At 51.5% G+C, this 15,493-nt stretch overlaps 1 protein-coding gene across 4 annotated transcripts in view; it reads right to left on the bottom strand.

Annotated features, from left to right (window-relative positions):
• The window catches only part of CCDC92 (coiled-coil domain containing 92), a 36,418-nt gene continuing 20,925 nt past the window's right edge, over positions 1–15,493 (bottom strand). For all 4 annotated transcript variants that reach the window (XM_061384574.1, XM_061384573.1, XM_061384576.1 and 1 more), the window contains exons 2-4: positions 4,004–4,150; positions 3,343–3,384; positions 1–1,434 (exon numbers count right to left, since the gene is read on the bottom strand). In XM_061384574.1, the coding sequence (XP_061240558.1) occupies positions 659–1,434; positions 3,343–3,384; positions 4,004–4,133 (948 nt within the window). In that variant the 5' untranslated portion in view covers positions 4,134–4,150 and the 3' untranslated portion in view covers positions 1–658. The remainder of the gene's footprint in view (positions 1,435–3,342; positions 3,385–4,003; positions 4,151–15,493) is intronic.

The following is a 15,493-nucleotide window of genomic DNA, read 5'->3' as shown; positions in this document are numbered from 1 at the left end:
GCAGGTTTAGAAAATAAAGTTTGTTGGGATCTTAAACATTTTGGATAAAACAACAAAAAATATGAACACACATTCAGGTCGTGGTGATATGAGGAGTAATGTCATCTTATTTAGTTCCTGTGACATAACATACATCTGCTCGGTTTATCTGTGCCGCCCCCGGGGTGAGTGTGTCAGGGGGGTCTCCAGGAGGGCTCAGGGCTTTTCCGGAAAGGCCGCCCCGGAAACCCGAGGCGTGAGGTCAAGGCCGATATGCGTTGCTCCGACTTTAGAATTAGGCGTGTGACTATCGGATAATTTCGTTAACGTCGAGCAGGAACGTGGCCTGTGGCCCGTGCTGTGTGCGCGCGCGTGCGCGGAGGTTCCGCGGAGCGGGGCTAGAAGCAAGCGAGTGGGCACGCAGGTGTTTGGCCTCAGCGATTAGTAAATATGGATTCTGCGGCAGAGGCAAGATCCTGTTTCGGTGTCAAGTCAGAGGGCCAGAGGAGGAGCAGGAGGAGAATAATCTGTTGACAGTGTGAAAAAAATTTGGCATGCATGGGAATTTAAAAAAAAAAAGACAAAGCAAAAGAGATGGTGCGGATGAAGTGTTTTCCTAGTGGTGATCACAGTGCCTCGACAGCGGGGTGGAGGGTCGCCGGGGGGTGGGGTGGGGCGCTCACACAGTTCTGTCCGTCCCTGAGTGCTTCCTGACCACCTTGCCTCCGTTCACCTGGTCCACCGCCAGCGTCTCCACCTCGGGCGGGGCCTGCGCTGGGGCCACGTGGTGGATGCGGTGCGCCACGCCCACGTGCGCCTTGTGCGGCTTCTCGCGCGCTGGGCTGGACTGCTCGCCGGTGCTGCGGTCCGAGGCGATGGGGGGGATGACGAGAGGCCGCTCCTTGATCAGGTGGACCTCGGCCGACTCCCTGGCCAGCAGGAATGGGGTGGGGTCCGGCATGGCGTCCACCGGCTCCCGCAGCAGCAGTTTCCGGCTCTCGGCCCCAAATCTGTAGACCTCCTCGAACTCCGGGTGCAGCGGGGCCGAGAGGCTCTTCTTCATGCGGCGCCTGGGCGTCTCGGGCAGCCTGTCCTTGGGCGGCGCCGGCTTGTAGCTGGCCAGCGCAGGGCTGCCGGCCGGGCTGCCGTCCGAGGTGCCGCCCGCGCTCAGGAGCTTCCTCTTGGTGGCGTGCAGCTGCGAGGTCAGGTAGGCGATGGTGCCGGCGCGCTGCTCCAGCTCGCTGGTCAGCACGCCCAGCTTGTGGCTCTTGACCTTCAGCTCCTCCAGGTACTTGCGCTCGCGTTCCTTGATGGTGTTCTCCAGCACGGTGATCATCGCGTTCTTCTGCTCCAGCTCCTTTAGCAACTCCGTGTTCTCGTCCTCCTTCAGTTTCAGCTGCGCCTCCAGGTCTTCACATCTTTTCTTGAGTTCACTGCTTCTGGAAGCTCCGTCCCCTGGATGGACAAGCCGAGGGGGCAGAGTGAGAACCCAAGGGCAGGGCGGCTAGATGCTGGGGGTTGGGGGGACGGGGGCAGGGAGACCTTTCCTGCAAGGATCAGGGGTCTAGGCCGGCCTCGCCTCCCCATGGGAGAGGGGTATGCCTGCCCAAGATGGGTGTGGTACCCACAGGCCACAAGGAAGGCGGGACCCCACCCCTCATGCCCCTTCAGTGTCCTCTCCTCCCAGGAAAGGGCAGGTGATCAGGAGGTCTTTGAGGCCCCGTGCAGTTCAGTTCAGTTCTGTGGCTTAGTGCATGAAAGGATGTCTCCAAATTTAAAAAACGCTGATGTTAAAATGGGCAGCTTCAGAGTTTTGGTTGGTTATGGTTTAATCACTGAGTCCTATCCAACTCTTTTTGCAACCCTGTGGACTGTAGCCCGCCCGGCTCCTCTGTCCATGGGGCTTCCCAGTCAAGAATACTGGAGTCGGTTGCCATTTCCTCCTCCAGGGGACCTTCCGACCCAGGGATCCTACCCATGTCTCCTGCATTGGCAGGAGGATTCTTTATTGCTGAGCCACCTGGGACGCCTTAAACCTTTCCAAAGGCATAGGATTACACTGTTAGCAGAGCCATCTGTCTGCTCCATTCAAAGCACGTTTTGGAAAGACAGACATAGACGTTCTCCATGTCTAAGGCACAAAAGCTCTCAAGTTGCAGGGAAGACCCAATACCAGGCTGCCACCTTTTTCCTGCCTCAGGTCCCCTCTCTGCATCTCCCACAGCCTGAACCGTAACCCCTGGGGGAAGGCCTGTTTAGAAAAAGCCATCTTGACTTCACTGTGGTTTCTGCACTTTTAAAATCGTCATCCTGTTCTCTGGTGCAGCTGTTTGGGACAGGCCATAGTGGCCCTGGCTTCTGTCCCCTCTGCCCCAGCTGCCAGCGGGCAGGTAGCTTTGTGGGTCCCTGAGGATTCTGGCTTTGGGGGAGCATTGCTGGGACAAGTCTAGAGAGAGGCGTTCAGGGCTGTTCTGGAGGCCACCCAGTAATGTGGCCCCTCGTTCAACCAGTCTATAGAGAGCACACGTGCTGTGCCAGGCCCTGTGCTAACTCGCTGGACACAGATGGAACACTGCTCCATCCCTTCTTTCTGGTTTATGTCACATCTTGTTCTTGGTTACAGAAAGAACGCATACTCACTGTAAAAAACCAGAGAACCCAGAAAAGCAGAGGGGTGAAGTGAAAGTCAAGTCAGTCATGCCCAACTCTTTGTGACCCCATGGACTGCAGCCTGCCAGGCTCTTCTGTCCATGGGATTCTCCAGGCAAGGATACTGGAGTGGGTTGCCATTTCCTTTGCCAGGGGATCTTCCTGACCCAGGGATCGAACCCTGGTCTCCTGCACTGCAGGAAGATTCTTTACTGACTGAGCTACCAGGGAAGCCCACAGAGAATGGGCATTCTAAATGAAGTGTTGGTCGCTTCGGTTGTGTCTGACTCTGCAATTCCATGGACTGTAGCCCGCCAGGCTCCTCTGTCCATGGAATTCTCCAGATAAGAATACTGGTGTGGACAGCCATTCCCTTCTCCAGGGGATCCTCCCAACCTAGGGATTGAACTTGGGTCTCCTGCGTGGCAGGTGGATTCTTTACGGTCTGAGCCACCAGGGAAGCCCATTCTAAATACATGCGTCAATCAAAAAAAATAAGAGCATGCACCCCTCCTGCCCGACTGACAGCCCCTCGTCACACCTAGGGAGTCCAGACTGCTCTCCCCCTCCTCTAGGAGAGCTCTGATCACACGTGCAACTCTTCACAGCAAATGTGTTTTCTTCTACGTGTGTCATTAGTGAAAACAGGTGGCACCAACATCTGCCACAATAGGAAACAACAGTGGAATCAAATCTGGGGAAGGGAGTTCTTACCTGTTTGATCTGAACTCTTGACTGTCAGCTCGTATGTTAAATCTAAAAAGGAGATCACATACAACCACTGTGAGTGATTACTGCGCATTCAAAACCGTCATCTGCTCTGAAAAGGCAGAACTGACTCCCACGATCAGTCCAAGGGTCCTGCCCAGACAGGGCAGGGACTGCCAGCATTAGAGGCAAAGTGACAACAGAGACCATCAGCGGCCACTGGCCTTAGTAGGGCTCAGAGGGGACCCTTCTTTCCCCTAATACGCACCCAACATCCACAATTACCAAGCAGCTTGCTCTGTGTATTACACTTTGATCCTTGGTTCCAAGATGTATTAATAATCTCTAGCCATTGCACTTGGATCCTTCCAAGTCCTCAGTAAGCTGAGAACTGGCTTTCCAGCTTTATGCTTGGTGCATGTGGCCTCGGCAAAGAGGATGAGGTAAGGCATTCAGAGGGACTCCAGCGATGACAGGGTTAACCACCCAGAGGAGGGAAGTGAAACCCCCTTCTCACTCCCCTGGCGCAGCTCTGGAGGCAACCAGTGTGAAACTGTCTTGATGACAGGTTCTGCTTTGCTCGGCAGCCCTGGAGGACAGGCCTAGGACTGCCCGCCCCCGCCCTGCCCCGGTCCCTGAAGGTTGCTGGGTGCCCCCACCCCCATACCTGTGCAATGTTGCTGCAGCCGCCTGATCTCCGCGTGCAGCCCCTTGAGCGTGCTGGCGTGCTCCCGCTGAAGGAACAAGAGGTTCTTCTGTGCGCTGTGTAACTGGTTCTCCAGGTTTGTGGCTGCCATGCTGACATGCAGGTGACCTGCGGGGGACACAGGGCCTGGTGGTAGGAGGGTCGCGGGGTGACAGGCAGGAAAAGGACACTGCCTGCCGCCTGTCCCCCCACCCCCTGCCCTGTGGCTTTGTGGGGTGGAGGGCAGTGTGAGGCCCAGCTCCGGATGCACACGGTTCCCTGATTCCAAACCCTGGCCTCGCCACGGGCTACCCGGCTGCGACCGACTGAGGCCAGACTCACTCCTGAAAGACGTCCTTGAGCGGGTAAAGCACTGGCTGCCTCCTTCCAGGAAAACCAGCTGCTGAGGAAGTGAAGTCTAGAGCTGCCAGGCCAGGAGTAGGAGGGAGATGAAGGGGCATTTCAGAGGGAAGCCCCCCAGGACGTCACAGACTTGAGAGCCAGCCACCAACCAGACCCGTCTCTCTTCTTCTGATTTCCTGAGAATGATCCCATGGGGCCACAAGGAGTGGTCTGGAGTCCAGACTCAGACCCTGCCCTACTCCCCGCCCCTCAGCTTCCAGCCTCCATCATCAGCCGCTCACTCAGGGCTCAGACTCTTGGCTTAACTGTAACTCAAGAAATGCGGTCAAGTCAGCCGGCCTTTCTGGAAAGGCTACCAGAGTAATTCAAGACACCTTTGCACAGTACTGGAAAATGCTATGGATGAAATGTGGATTATCTGTCTATAAATTATTCCTGTGAATACAGAGCCTCACAGTGCTTTTTCCCTAGTCTGCTGGGCCAGCAGGCACCCCCTCAGAGGAAACACCACCTCTCACGGGGCTTCCAGTGGCTGGGTGTGTGGTAGGGCAGCAGCGTGGCTCAAGGGGCCGCTCTAGAGGTGACAGCGCAATGGGTGACACCAAGCTCAGTCTGTTATCTTTTTTTTTTTTTTAACTTTACAGTATTGTATTGGTTTTGCCATACATCAAAATGAATCCGCCACAGGTATACATGTGTTCCCCATCCTGAACCCCCCTCCCTCCTCCCTCCCCATACCATCCCTCTGGGTCGTCCCAGTGCACCAGCCCCAAGCATCCAGTATCGTGCATCAAACCTGGACTGGCAACTCGTTTCATATACAGTATTATACATGTTTCAATACCATTCTTAAGTCCCGTGGTGAAATCTACACCCCAACTCTTGAGCTAAGAATGGGGTGTATTTAGAACCCCAGGACATGCGTTTTTCTTCACAAGAGAAAGCTCCTTCAAAGGAAAATGAAGATGTGCAGGGAAGGACGGAGGGTGCGCCAGACAGAGCCTGGGAGGAGGATGCTCACCCGCACATCCTAGAAAGACACGCCTAGCAGGGGAGAAGCTGGCGAGACACAGCCGTGACTAAGAGGAAACTGAGGGGCTTCCCCGGTGGCCCAGTGGTAAAGTACCCGCCTGCCAACGCAGGAGACTCGGGTTCAAACTCTAGGTCGGGAAGATCCTCTGGATAAGGAAATGGCAACCCACTCCAGGAATCTTGCCTGGAGAATCCTGCAGACAGAGGAGCCTGGCGGGCTACAGTCCATGGGGTCGAAAAGAGTCGGATGCGACTGAGCACACAGGCAGACACACGCAACTTTGGGTGGCAGTGTTCACCGCGCCTTAGTACAGGAAGCGATCTGGGAAAGTGTTGCCTGGAGCCTTAGAATTTATCTTCCCTCTGACTTAGCAATTCCATTTCTAGGAATCCACCAGAGGGAAATAATAACCTCCGTGTGAGGAAGATGGAGCTGTAAGGACAGTCATTACACTGCATTTTACGGTCAGAACTGAGTCAGGAAACAAACTCAAAATCCAGTAAGAAGGAACGGGTTGAATAAATGAGAGAGTCATCTCTATGGAAGGAGGATCGGATCTCCCCAGAGGCCTGGAACTCTACCTAAGGTCTGGCCGCAGGCCACGCCACAGTTGAGTTTCCATCCACCAGAGCTGCCCTCGGAGGAGCCGAGAGCAGCCTGCCTGTGGGAGCAAGGAAGGTTTCTGCCACCCCCAGAATTGTCTCCGTGCTGCAGCCACAAGCTTCTTGTACGTGACTGCTGGGCCAGATACTAGTTCTAACTGTAGCCCCATGGTGCCTGAGATCCTGACGGCATGGTCAGGATGTGGCCTTGGGAGGCGTACGCTGACCTAACAAGGCGCCAGCTCGGAGCAAGGCAAGTCCAGGGTGTGAGCCATGAAGGGTATGTGGCAATTCCAGGGGAGATGTGTTTCTCTTTAAAAGGACAGACCTGGGACTTGCCTGCTGGTCCACTGGTTAAGACACTGAGCTTCCAAAGGAAGAGGTGCAGGTTTGATCCCTAGTCGGGGAACTAAGAGCCCACATGCAGCGCAGCCAGAAATAATTTAAAAGGACAGACCTAAATCTGTGCTAATGTGGCTAATGGAAAAAGCAGAGCCTGTGTTTTAGGGGGTTGCCATTGATGAAAAAGAACCGTTTACATTCCATCCAGAACTTGGTGGGTCCAGGCGGGTAAAGAACAGACCGGGCGTCCAAAGCCCCCTCGCTGTCCATCTTCTCCGCGACCTGGAGCAGCCACCGCTGTGTCTTGGTGACCCTACTTCAAAAACAGTTCTCGAATCCACTGGTTTTTCTCTGTCTTACGCCTAAGCCACATCACCCTCACCTGGATCGCTGTAGAACCCTCCCTCTGTCCCCTCTCACCTCCTCGATTCCGTCCCCACAGAGGAGCAGAGTGATGTTAACAGGACCTTCCACGGCTCTGAGTGGGGTGGGTTCACGAAGCCCCGGGACCAGCCCTGTGGTCTCCACGCCCAGCGGCTCAGTGAGCGTCCAGGGCCTTGGCCTCTGGGGGCCTGTCTTGGGTCCCTCTGCCCAAAAGGCTCCTCTTGTGTCCTCCCTTCAGCCCACCGTTCCCTGTGAGCTGAGGTCTGCATGTCTTTACTTCTTGGCTCAAGTTCACTTCTGCCCTGGCCCCAGGCTGGGCGTGGTCACGCCTCCCGCCCTTCACCGCCAGCCCACAACTAGCCAACTATCTCCTGCCTCCACGCACAGACTGCAGGTTGGGTCACTGCTGGATCCCAAGCCCTTGCTCGGAGCATGGCACCCAAGAGGCCAGCTGTCAGCACTTGCTAAACCAGCGGGCCCCAGCGCCAGGCTGTCGAGCGTGGGTGTGGCACCAGGGGAGCTCAAGGCCTTTGGGGCTAAAGAGCCTTTTTGTTTCCACGAACTTCTGACTTAATTTTGCACCTCTCAAGGCATGCCTTGTGCAAAGAAAGCACGATATACTACAATTGCAAAACGGTTTTGTCCAGCGCTGATGGTACAAATGAGGTGCCCAGAAATAAATATTTCTATGACGTACCGTCAGGAGCAGGGAGGGGAGTGGAAATGTGGCCTCCACAGGCACCCCTTTTCCACATCACAGCATGGGGTTCAGTTTTACTTGTGGGGACGTTGCCAGTGGTCCAGGGGTTAAGAATCTGTTTTCCAAATTAGGGGACTCGGGTTCAATCCCCAGCTTCCCTGGTAGCTCAAGTGGTAAAGGATCTGCCTGCAATGCAGGAGACCTGGGTTTGATCCCTGGACCAGGAAGATCTTCTGGAGGCAGGTATGGCTACCCACTCCAGTATTCTTGCCTGAAGAATCTCAAGGACAGAGGAGCCTGCTGGGCTACAGTCCACGGGGTAGCAAAAGAGTCAGACACGACTGAAGTGACTGAGCATGCATGCATGGGTTCAATCCCTGGTTGGGGAACTAAGAATCCCACATGCCACGGGGCAACTAAACCCATGCCACAACTAGAGCAGCCCCCAAGCCACAATGAAGATCTGTGTGCCACAACTAAGACCCGAGGTGGTCAAATAAATAAATATTAAAACATGTTTTACTTGTAACAAATTTAATGATTTAAATAAGCATTTGCATTCTAGCTGCCTTCATGAGTCAGCAACTTGAACTGCACTAAATCTGTTATTCATTAATTCATCACCATAACTACAGAAATAAAAGTGTGCCCTCGAAGCTTCCCATTCACGCGGGCAGGCAGTCTGGAGATGAAGGAACACAAGACAGACAGGGGAGTGTGAGTGTATGATGGGCAGAGCCGGCTCTGTTTGGAGCTCGGACAGTTGGAGGACAAGGGATTTTCAGCCCTGTGATACTCCATCTGGATGCTGGTGTCTCCTCTTCCACAATCTACACTGACTTACAAGGCCCAGAAGAGGAGATACCATCTGGGCAGGGCATCCTCTGGTTGCTGGATGTCCACGAGACAGACAGGTTCACTTAGGTCCAAGGAGACAAGTCTCATCTCCAAATGGGATCCAGATTACTGTCAATACATTATTTTCTCACCAGCACAAAGAGGTAAACCGTATCACTGACTTCCGGAGAATAGAGAGTTGCTGCTGTTTTAAAGAAGGTGATGGTTTGGGACTGCCCTGGTGGTCCAGTGGCTCAGACTCCGTGCTCTCAGTGCAGAGGGTCTGGGTTCAATCCCTGGTCAAGGAACTAGATCCTACATGCTGCAACTAAGAGTTCACGTGGCGCAACTAAACATCTGATGTGATGCAACTGAGACCTGGCACAGCCAGATAAATAATGTAAAATAAATATTTTAAAAGAGAGAAGGTAATGATTTAATGTCATCTCCTTGGCTACTGATGACACGGAATCACGACGACGACTTAATCCTTCCAAGAAGCTGACATGAATGAAGCTACAGAAGCATCCTGTTTAGATCAAGGAGACGCAGCTGAGACGCAGACAGTCTGGAGGAAGGGAGGGAATCGGTCCTGGGAGGCTGTATTCAGCATCTCTGAGGCGCTATGGGATTCAGAGACATGAAGGAGCATTCATGACCCCTCCCTGGAAGGGTCAGCGAGACGGATGAAGGGAAAATGCAGGCGTCTACTGCAGATGAATAATGCATCCGGCTTGAGCAAAGGCACTCAGGCCCCCTCAGCTGTGTCAGCCAGTAATGGCGGGTGACATCCATAAAGCGTGGCTGGCAAAACACTGCACTTTTCAGGTCAAAAGGGCACACACTACATGTTGTGGGCTCTTTGTACTGCAGCTTTTTGTCTCGAGGCAATCCCGTTTCTTCTCTGTGTTACCAGGAGCCATCGGCAATTTTACAGTTATTTGCTTGGTCAAAGGCAGCGTGGCCTGGACACGGGCCCTCTTCTCCCCTGAGAGATGCAGTCCTCGCTGCGAAGGACTAGATTTCAGCCGGGGTAGCAGTCAGAGGGCAAGCCCGCCCTCTGCCCGCATCTTCCCCAGGGAACCCTGGCAGAGGCAGACGCCTTGGGCATCTCAAAGTGGGCCCACCTGTGGAACCGGTTACCTTAATTGTGTTTGGAGGTTAGGCCACATCCATGTTTTTTTCCCCCTTTGGCAAATTCACTAGGAATTAAATTTCTGTGAATTTACTGTTTGCTCTACATGTTCAGAAACTTAACACTCGAAAAGGACTGAGTTCTATAAAGGTGGGCACCTGGCTGCGACGGCTTCCCAGAGTGGGGAGGGACACTAACATCATCTCCTGGTGACAACATGCTCTCCGTGACTGTTCTCAGAGAGACGTGAGGACCCCGACCTTGCTGGGTCTGCTCTGTCTCGGCCTGAAGACAAATGGCCCGTCAGTAGCTCAAGTCCAGTTGTCAACCGAACTCACAACTAATGTCCCTTCCCCGCTTTCAGGGCTTTACTGTATAAATGATGACATTAGGGTCTTATTTATGGAACTGTCTCCGCTCACACGAGAACAGAGTGCTTTCCCAACACTTATGTCATTTCACAAACACCCCTCTGGGGAAAAACAGGAACCTACCTACCCACAAGTGAAAGGGTAGTTCGAGAAATGCCGCATCCGAGCCTTGCTCCTCGCCCTCGGGTCCTGTGCATGGATCTCAGTTTCGTTCAGGGATTCAGATGCTTTCCACAAAGCACGTGTCTTGTAGTGCTCTGTGGCTGAGGGGAAAGGAGCACCGTCTGTTGCAGAAGCGTCTTGGCCGGAAGGGATGCAGTGCCCACCACCTCCCCCCACCCCTGGCAGACCACCAGGATGGGCCTGGAGCACCACTGCTAACGCAGGCAGGATTCACCACTGCCTACACGCAGGTGAGTCAACGACCAAGAAGGCTGTGCTGTCCATCCAACACAGCAGAAAGAACTCACCAACAAGTTCTGCTTTTTTTTTTTTTTTTGACCACACCACTCGATCCCTACCAGGGATTGACCCCCATGCCCCCTGCGCATTGGTAGTGAGGGGTCTTAACCACTGCCCCCCTGGGGAAGTCCTGAGTCTTGCTCTTAATACCAGCCAGGGTTTCCAGGAAATGGGTGAGGGCGTTCTGGGCCTAGCCAGCCTTTCTTTGGAAAGCAGCCAGGCAGCACAGGAAGAGACGACGAGGTACTGTCACGTGATGTGTGCGTCCTGATCCTTGGCCGGTGCCCAGTCCAGGAGCCGGGGCCACATTCCCTGTCTCCCTGTCCACGGCCAGGCTCACAGGAGCCCTCTGGGGGCCGAGTCAGCACGGAGCCTGTTCTGGGGCCAAAAGCAGTGCCTCAGCTCGGCCACCAGCAGCCAGAGCGGCCCTGGGACTCCAGTGGTGGAGGCACTCGGGCCAGATTCATCTTCTCCCCTTTTAAACAGGTACCTTAGGGCTTTTGCTCTGATGGCTCTCCTAGGCACACTCAGATCTTGCCTACGTTCTCCTCTCGAGGCATAGCCCTGATCGTGTCACATCCCTCTGATGTTCTTGGAGTCCAGCTCCATGTTCCCAGAGGCCGTGCCTGCCAGCTGCCTCCCCTCAGCCTCCCCCGGCACGCCTACACTGCTGGCCCCTCACCCTCGGCATCTGCCCCGCTCCCCACCCCAGCACGGGGCCTCTGCACACCGGTCCTGCAATCTACACTGCTCCTGGCAAACCAACGCCCACCCACTCTTCCTCCATGTCTGCACTCCTTCCCGCATTACGTACGAGCTTCGGATACTTTTCTATGGCTTCCTGAGGGTGCCGAGTGGGGAATCTCAACAAGAATTACAGGGCATTAATAAAAAAGCACTGCCACAGTGCTGATTCGAACATGACCTCATCCCGTAATTTCTTCACATGCCAGAAGCAATATTTTCAAGTATCCCGGGACCACACTTCTTAGACTAAAAGAAATGAAGTATCTTTGTTAGGGAAAGGTCTCACCATTTAAAAATGGGACATTTCTTTGTTCCTGGGTGATCGAAAGTAGACCTATCTCTTTTGCTCGACACAAAACTTGTGGAAATAGGGTAATAATTTTAGAATCTGAAAAAAAAATATAGCACACCCAGTACTCACGTGGTGCTGTGAATTAGTTATAACAAGCTATTTTAGATTCTAGTCATGAATAAGTTATAACCCATTCACATCTGGTTCTCAGGCCGTGAACCACCAGAAAGACAGGAGTCTGGCTGCCTCTGCAGGTGCTCGGCAGGGCCTGAGACCCAGCAGGAAGTGCCTGGCTCTGTCCAGACCCTTGGCGTCCAAGCCTTTTGTGCATAAAGACCTCTGCGGCTTTTCTTGTGGGAACTCTCTGTGCGGCTCTGGTGTCCTTTAGCTGAAGCACTGTCATGGTGAATATGAAGACTGGCCAGAGGACAAAGGTGGTGAGTGTTGTGATGAAGTGTAAGAGGAGAAGAGATGGTTTCCAGCCTTGAGGTGGTGCCCTAAGTAGATTCATACATTCAGGAAAGGCTGAGGGTTGAAGAGACCTTCAAAACCAACTATTCTGTATTTCCACACCTCTGTATTTCAAGGTCAAGAACCTGCAGCCCAACAAAGATTTGCTTAGCACAGTAGGATTTAAAAAAAGGGCAGAAAGGCAAAAGTCTTGAGGTGCTTGAGTGTTTAGGGGTTAAATCTAACCCTATTTTGTCACCGAAACCATCGTAATATCTAACTTAAGGAGCCAGTCCCAGTGCTGGAATTTGCTGGTAGTCCAGTGGCTAAGAGTCCAAGCTCCCAATGCAGGGGGCTTGGGTTCAATCCCTAGTCAGGGAACTGGATCCCACACGCCACAACTAAAGATCTGGCATGCCTCAACAAAGACTGAAGACATGGCAAAGCCAAATAAACAAATACATAAAAAGGGTTAAGTGCTCAATGCAATCACTTATGGTGTCTGGCACGTAGTAAGTCCTCCATAAACGTCAGCTGTGTTATTTTACGTAAATGTTGGTCAATATACAAATATTGTTTACTTGGTCCCACACTAGGGTATGATGTTTCCTGAACATCATCTGAGTTTGAAAATGAGCTAGCAAAGGATTCTAGTTCCTTCCAAAGAGGAAAACATAAAAGCAGACGGGGCATTTTCTGATGGCCTTTTCCATTTTCATTGGAGAGAAGCCATTCAGGGAAGTGAACAGAGACAGGCGGGCAGAGCCAGGCACCCTGAGGGACAGTAGAACCTACTTCCTACTTTGAATCAATCTATAAGACTCTACAAGAAGCTACAAGAAGGTCAAAGGCTAATTAGGCCATCAGCTCTCAATCCAGGATACCTGCTTGTAGCAAGGGAAACTTACCGTCTCTGAGAAGTGAATCCTGACGTTATTCTGCATTCACAACCATCCTGGATAAAGACACTGTTGTGAGTTGCATGACCCCGTCATTTCTACTTGCACATATTATTTAAGAAATTCAACTGATAAGTTGTCTGAGAGTCCTCAAGAGTTGGGGCACCAAGAAAAAGGACGGCATTTCAAGGAGACGAAAGCATTCAGCAGCCACTCCAAAAATATTCTGATAAAAGGAATGGACGCCATGAAAAAGTGGAAGCAAAAAGGACACTGAAAATCAAAGGTGCAACTGTTTTTAAAGTGAGAAAAAATCTTATTAATCGTTCTTAAGGAATTGGGATATTTTTAAAAACTAATACAACAGGTGAGTTGAGAGCTTAGCACACCAATCAGAACCTTGGGTTCCAATTCAGACTCAGCCACGTTCTAACTGTAGCCTCTGTCTGCCCCTACTGTGTCCTCCCATGACACGGAACAATACCAGTACTTATAAGACACAGTGACTGGGGGATGTCTCAGATAAAGCACTTAACCTATGTCTGGTCTACAGCGATAAAGTGGTACCTGCACTAAATCTGCACTCGTCCACATGAGTGGAAACTGGGTGGAGATATTTTGTGAGGCCTGTTCTCTGTCTGGGTGGATAGTGCATATCATCTTTTAATAGCTGGTCTGTAAGCTTCCCAGGTGGCACACTGATAATCCACCTGCCAACGCAGCAGACGCAAGAGATGTGGGTTTGATCCCTGAGTCAGGGAGATCCTCTGGAGTAGGAAATGGCAACCTGCTCCAGTTTCTTCTTGCCTGGAAAATCCCATGGACAGAGGAACCTGGAGGGCTATAGTCTGTGGGGTTGCAAAGAGTCGGATGTGACTGAGCACATAAAACTTCTTTAATGATGAAAATATATTACTTTATAGTCAGAGAAAAATATAAAGCAGTTTCTCTTAAAAAAACATAACCACTAACTATCCACTAGCAAAGTGGTATCATATGTTTTAATTATGCTGTTTCAGGGTAGTCTTGGGTTGCTTTACCAGTTTTTATAAAAGCAACAATTTAGTGTCCCTGAGACATGCAGAAAATGATTGTGACGAGCCCTTGAGCACCTCCCCACCCCCATGTGTTACACCTTCCTGTAATTCTCTGACATTATCCATCATAAAATGTAAGGCCCATCAATAGTTCTTTAGTCACTGACAGCCATTTCCTCCTTGAAAGAATGCACAGTCTAACATGAAAGTTGTAATAGATGTGATTAGAGGGATCCGCAATTAGGTGGGGAAATACGATACGTGGTCGTCTGGGAAGTCTGCAGTCACTGGAGGCCTACACGATGGATTTATGAACCATGATTCTCTGCAGTCTGATTAGCTCATAGTTTAAGCGGGGGGCGGGTTGGGCTTCTATATAAAAAATCATATGTCAAGTGTCTGTACACTGGTAGGGGCTCGGCCCTTCCGTGTGAAAATGTCTCAGGAAGAAAACAGGTCTGTGTTTCGTTTCAGGTTGTCTAAAAGGCCCTCCGAGTGGGCCGCGCAGGCCGGGTAAAGACAAGCACGTGCAGTCCCATGGTCTGAAGCCATCCGGTACCTTCCAGGAGCGCCTGGAGCCTCCTGGAAAACTGGGTGACTTCACCCGCTGCGGCAGACCCCACCCCAGGAGGCAGGGGCACCAGCACCCCGTCCTCCCCCGACCCCGGCCAGGAGGGGCTGCTCCCCGGGGCATCACATCAGCACAGTCAGCTCAGTGCTGCTTGTTTCAGGGAGGGTGCGTCTAAGGAAGGAGGTGGCCAAGGCTGGTGGGGCTGTGATGGCGCCACTTGGCCCTGCCTGTCCTCCTCCCGCTCTTTCTGGGCAGCCTCCAGCTGACTTCCCCCAAGGATGACCCAAATAGCTTCATTTCAGAAGCTAGAGCAGAAAACATTTGCAACTAAATAGAGATGCCATTCGTGAGCTTCTGACAAGCTTGTGGTTGAGCCAACAATCTAGGGACATATAAAACCTCACGGCTCACCACACACCTAGTTCTACCTAGTGATATTTGCCTGTAAAAGGAAAGGAAAATTAGCAAGTCATATCTGATGAGTGGTTCCATTTCTACATCTGACTGTGATTACTGCAGATTTTAATTGTCTGTGGGTTGATAACTCTTAAGTTATGGTGACCCAAATGCCAAACTGTCTTTTCACACTAATGAAATAGGAGATACTTCTTAAATGTTACTGCTTGATGATCACTATCCTAAACTGTATTTCTGAGGCTGAGATGTGTTCAAGCGAACACTTGCTTTAAAAAAAACTCTGTGTGTGGTTTACCAAACAGATGAACCATTTCAATGGATTTAGCTGATAGGGTTTTTCTTTTATCTATCTTATGGGCCTGACTAATAAGAGTATAGGTTTTAAGGAAAGAAAGGCATCATTAATCAAAGCTCTATACACTTTAATTTAGCCATACTTTTCTTTTATTACTTACAATAAAGTAAACTAGTCAATTGTTTCAGTCGTGCTAATAGAACATATTTAGCCAAACTCTCACTGGGCATCTAAGAAGATGACCACTGATATATAAAAGCACAAGCCTTTATCCTTGTGCATATCCTGAGATATGTAGATAAAACCACTCCAGTGGCAGAAACCTCAGCAGTGGCCACAGGACTGGAAAAGGTCAGTTTTCATTCCAATCCCAAAGAAAGGCAATGCCAAAGAATGCTCAAACTACCACACAATTGCACTCATCTCACACGCTAGTAAAATAATGCTCAAAGTTCTACAAGCCAGGCTTCAACAATATGTGAACCGGGAACTTCCAGATGTTCAAGCTGGTTTTAGAAAAGGCAGAGGAACCAGA

This window comes from Bos javanicus, chromosome 17 (assembly GCF_032452875.1).
Source record: "Bos javanicus breed banteng chromosome 17, ARS-OSU_banteng_1.0, whole genome shotgun sequence".
Taxonomy (NCBI): Eukaryota; Metazoa; Chordata; class Mammalia; order Artiodactyla; family Bovidae; genus Bos; species Bos javanicus.
Note: the sequence above shows the minus strand (reverse complement) of the source record. Positions and strands in the feature narration are given on the sequence as shown.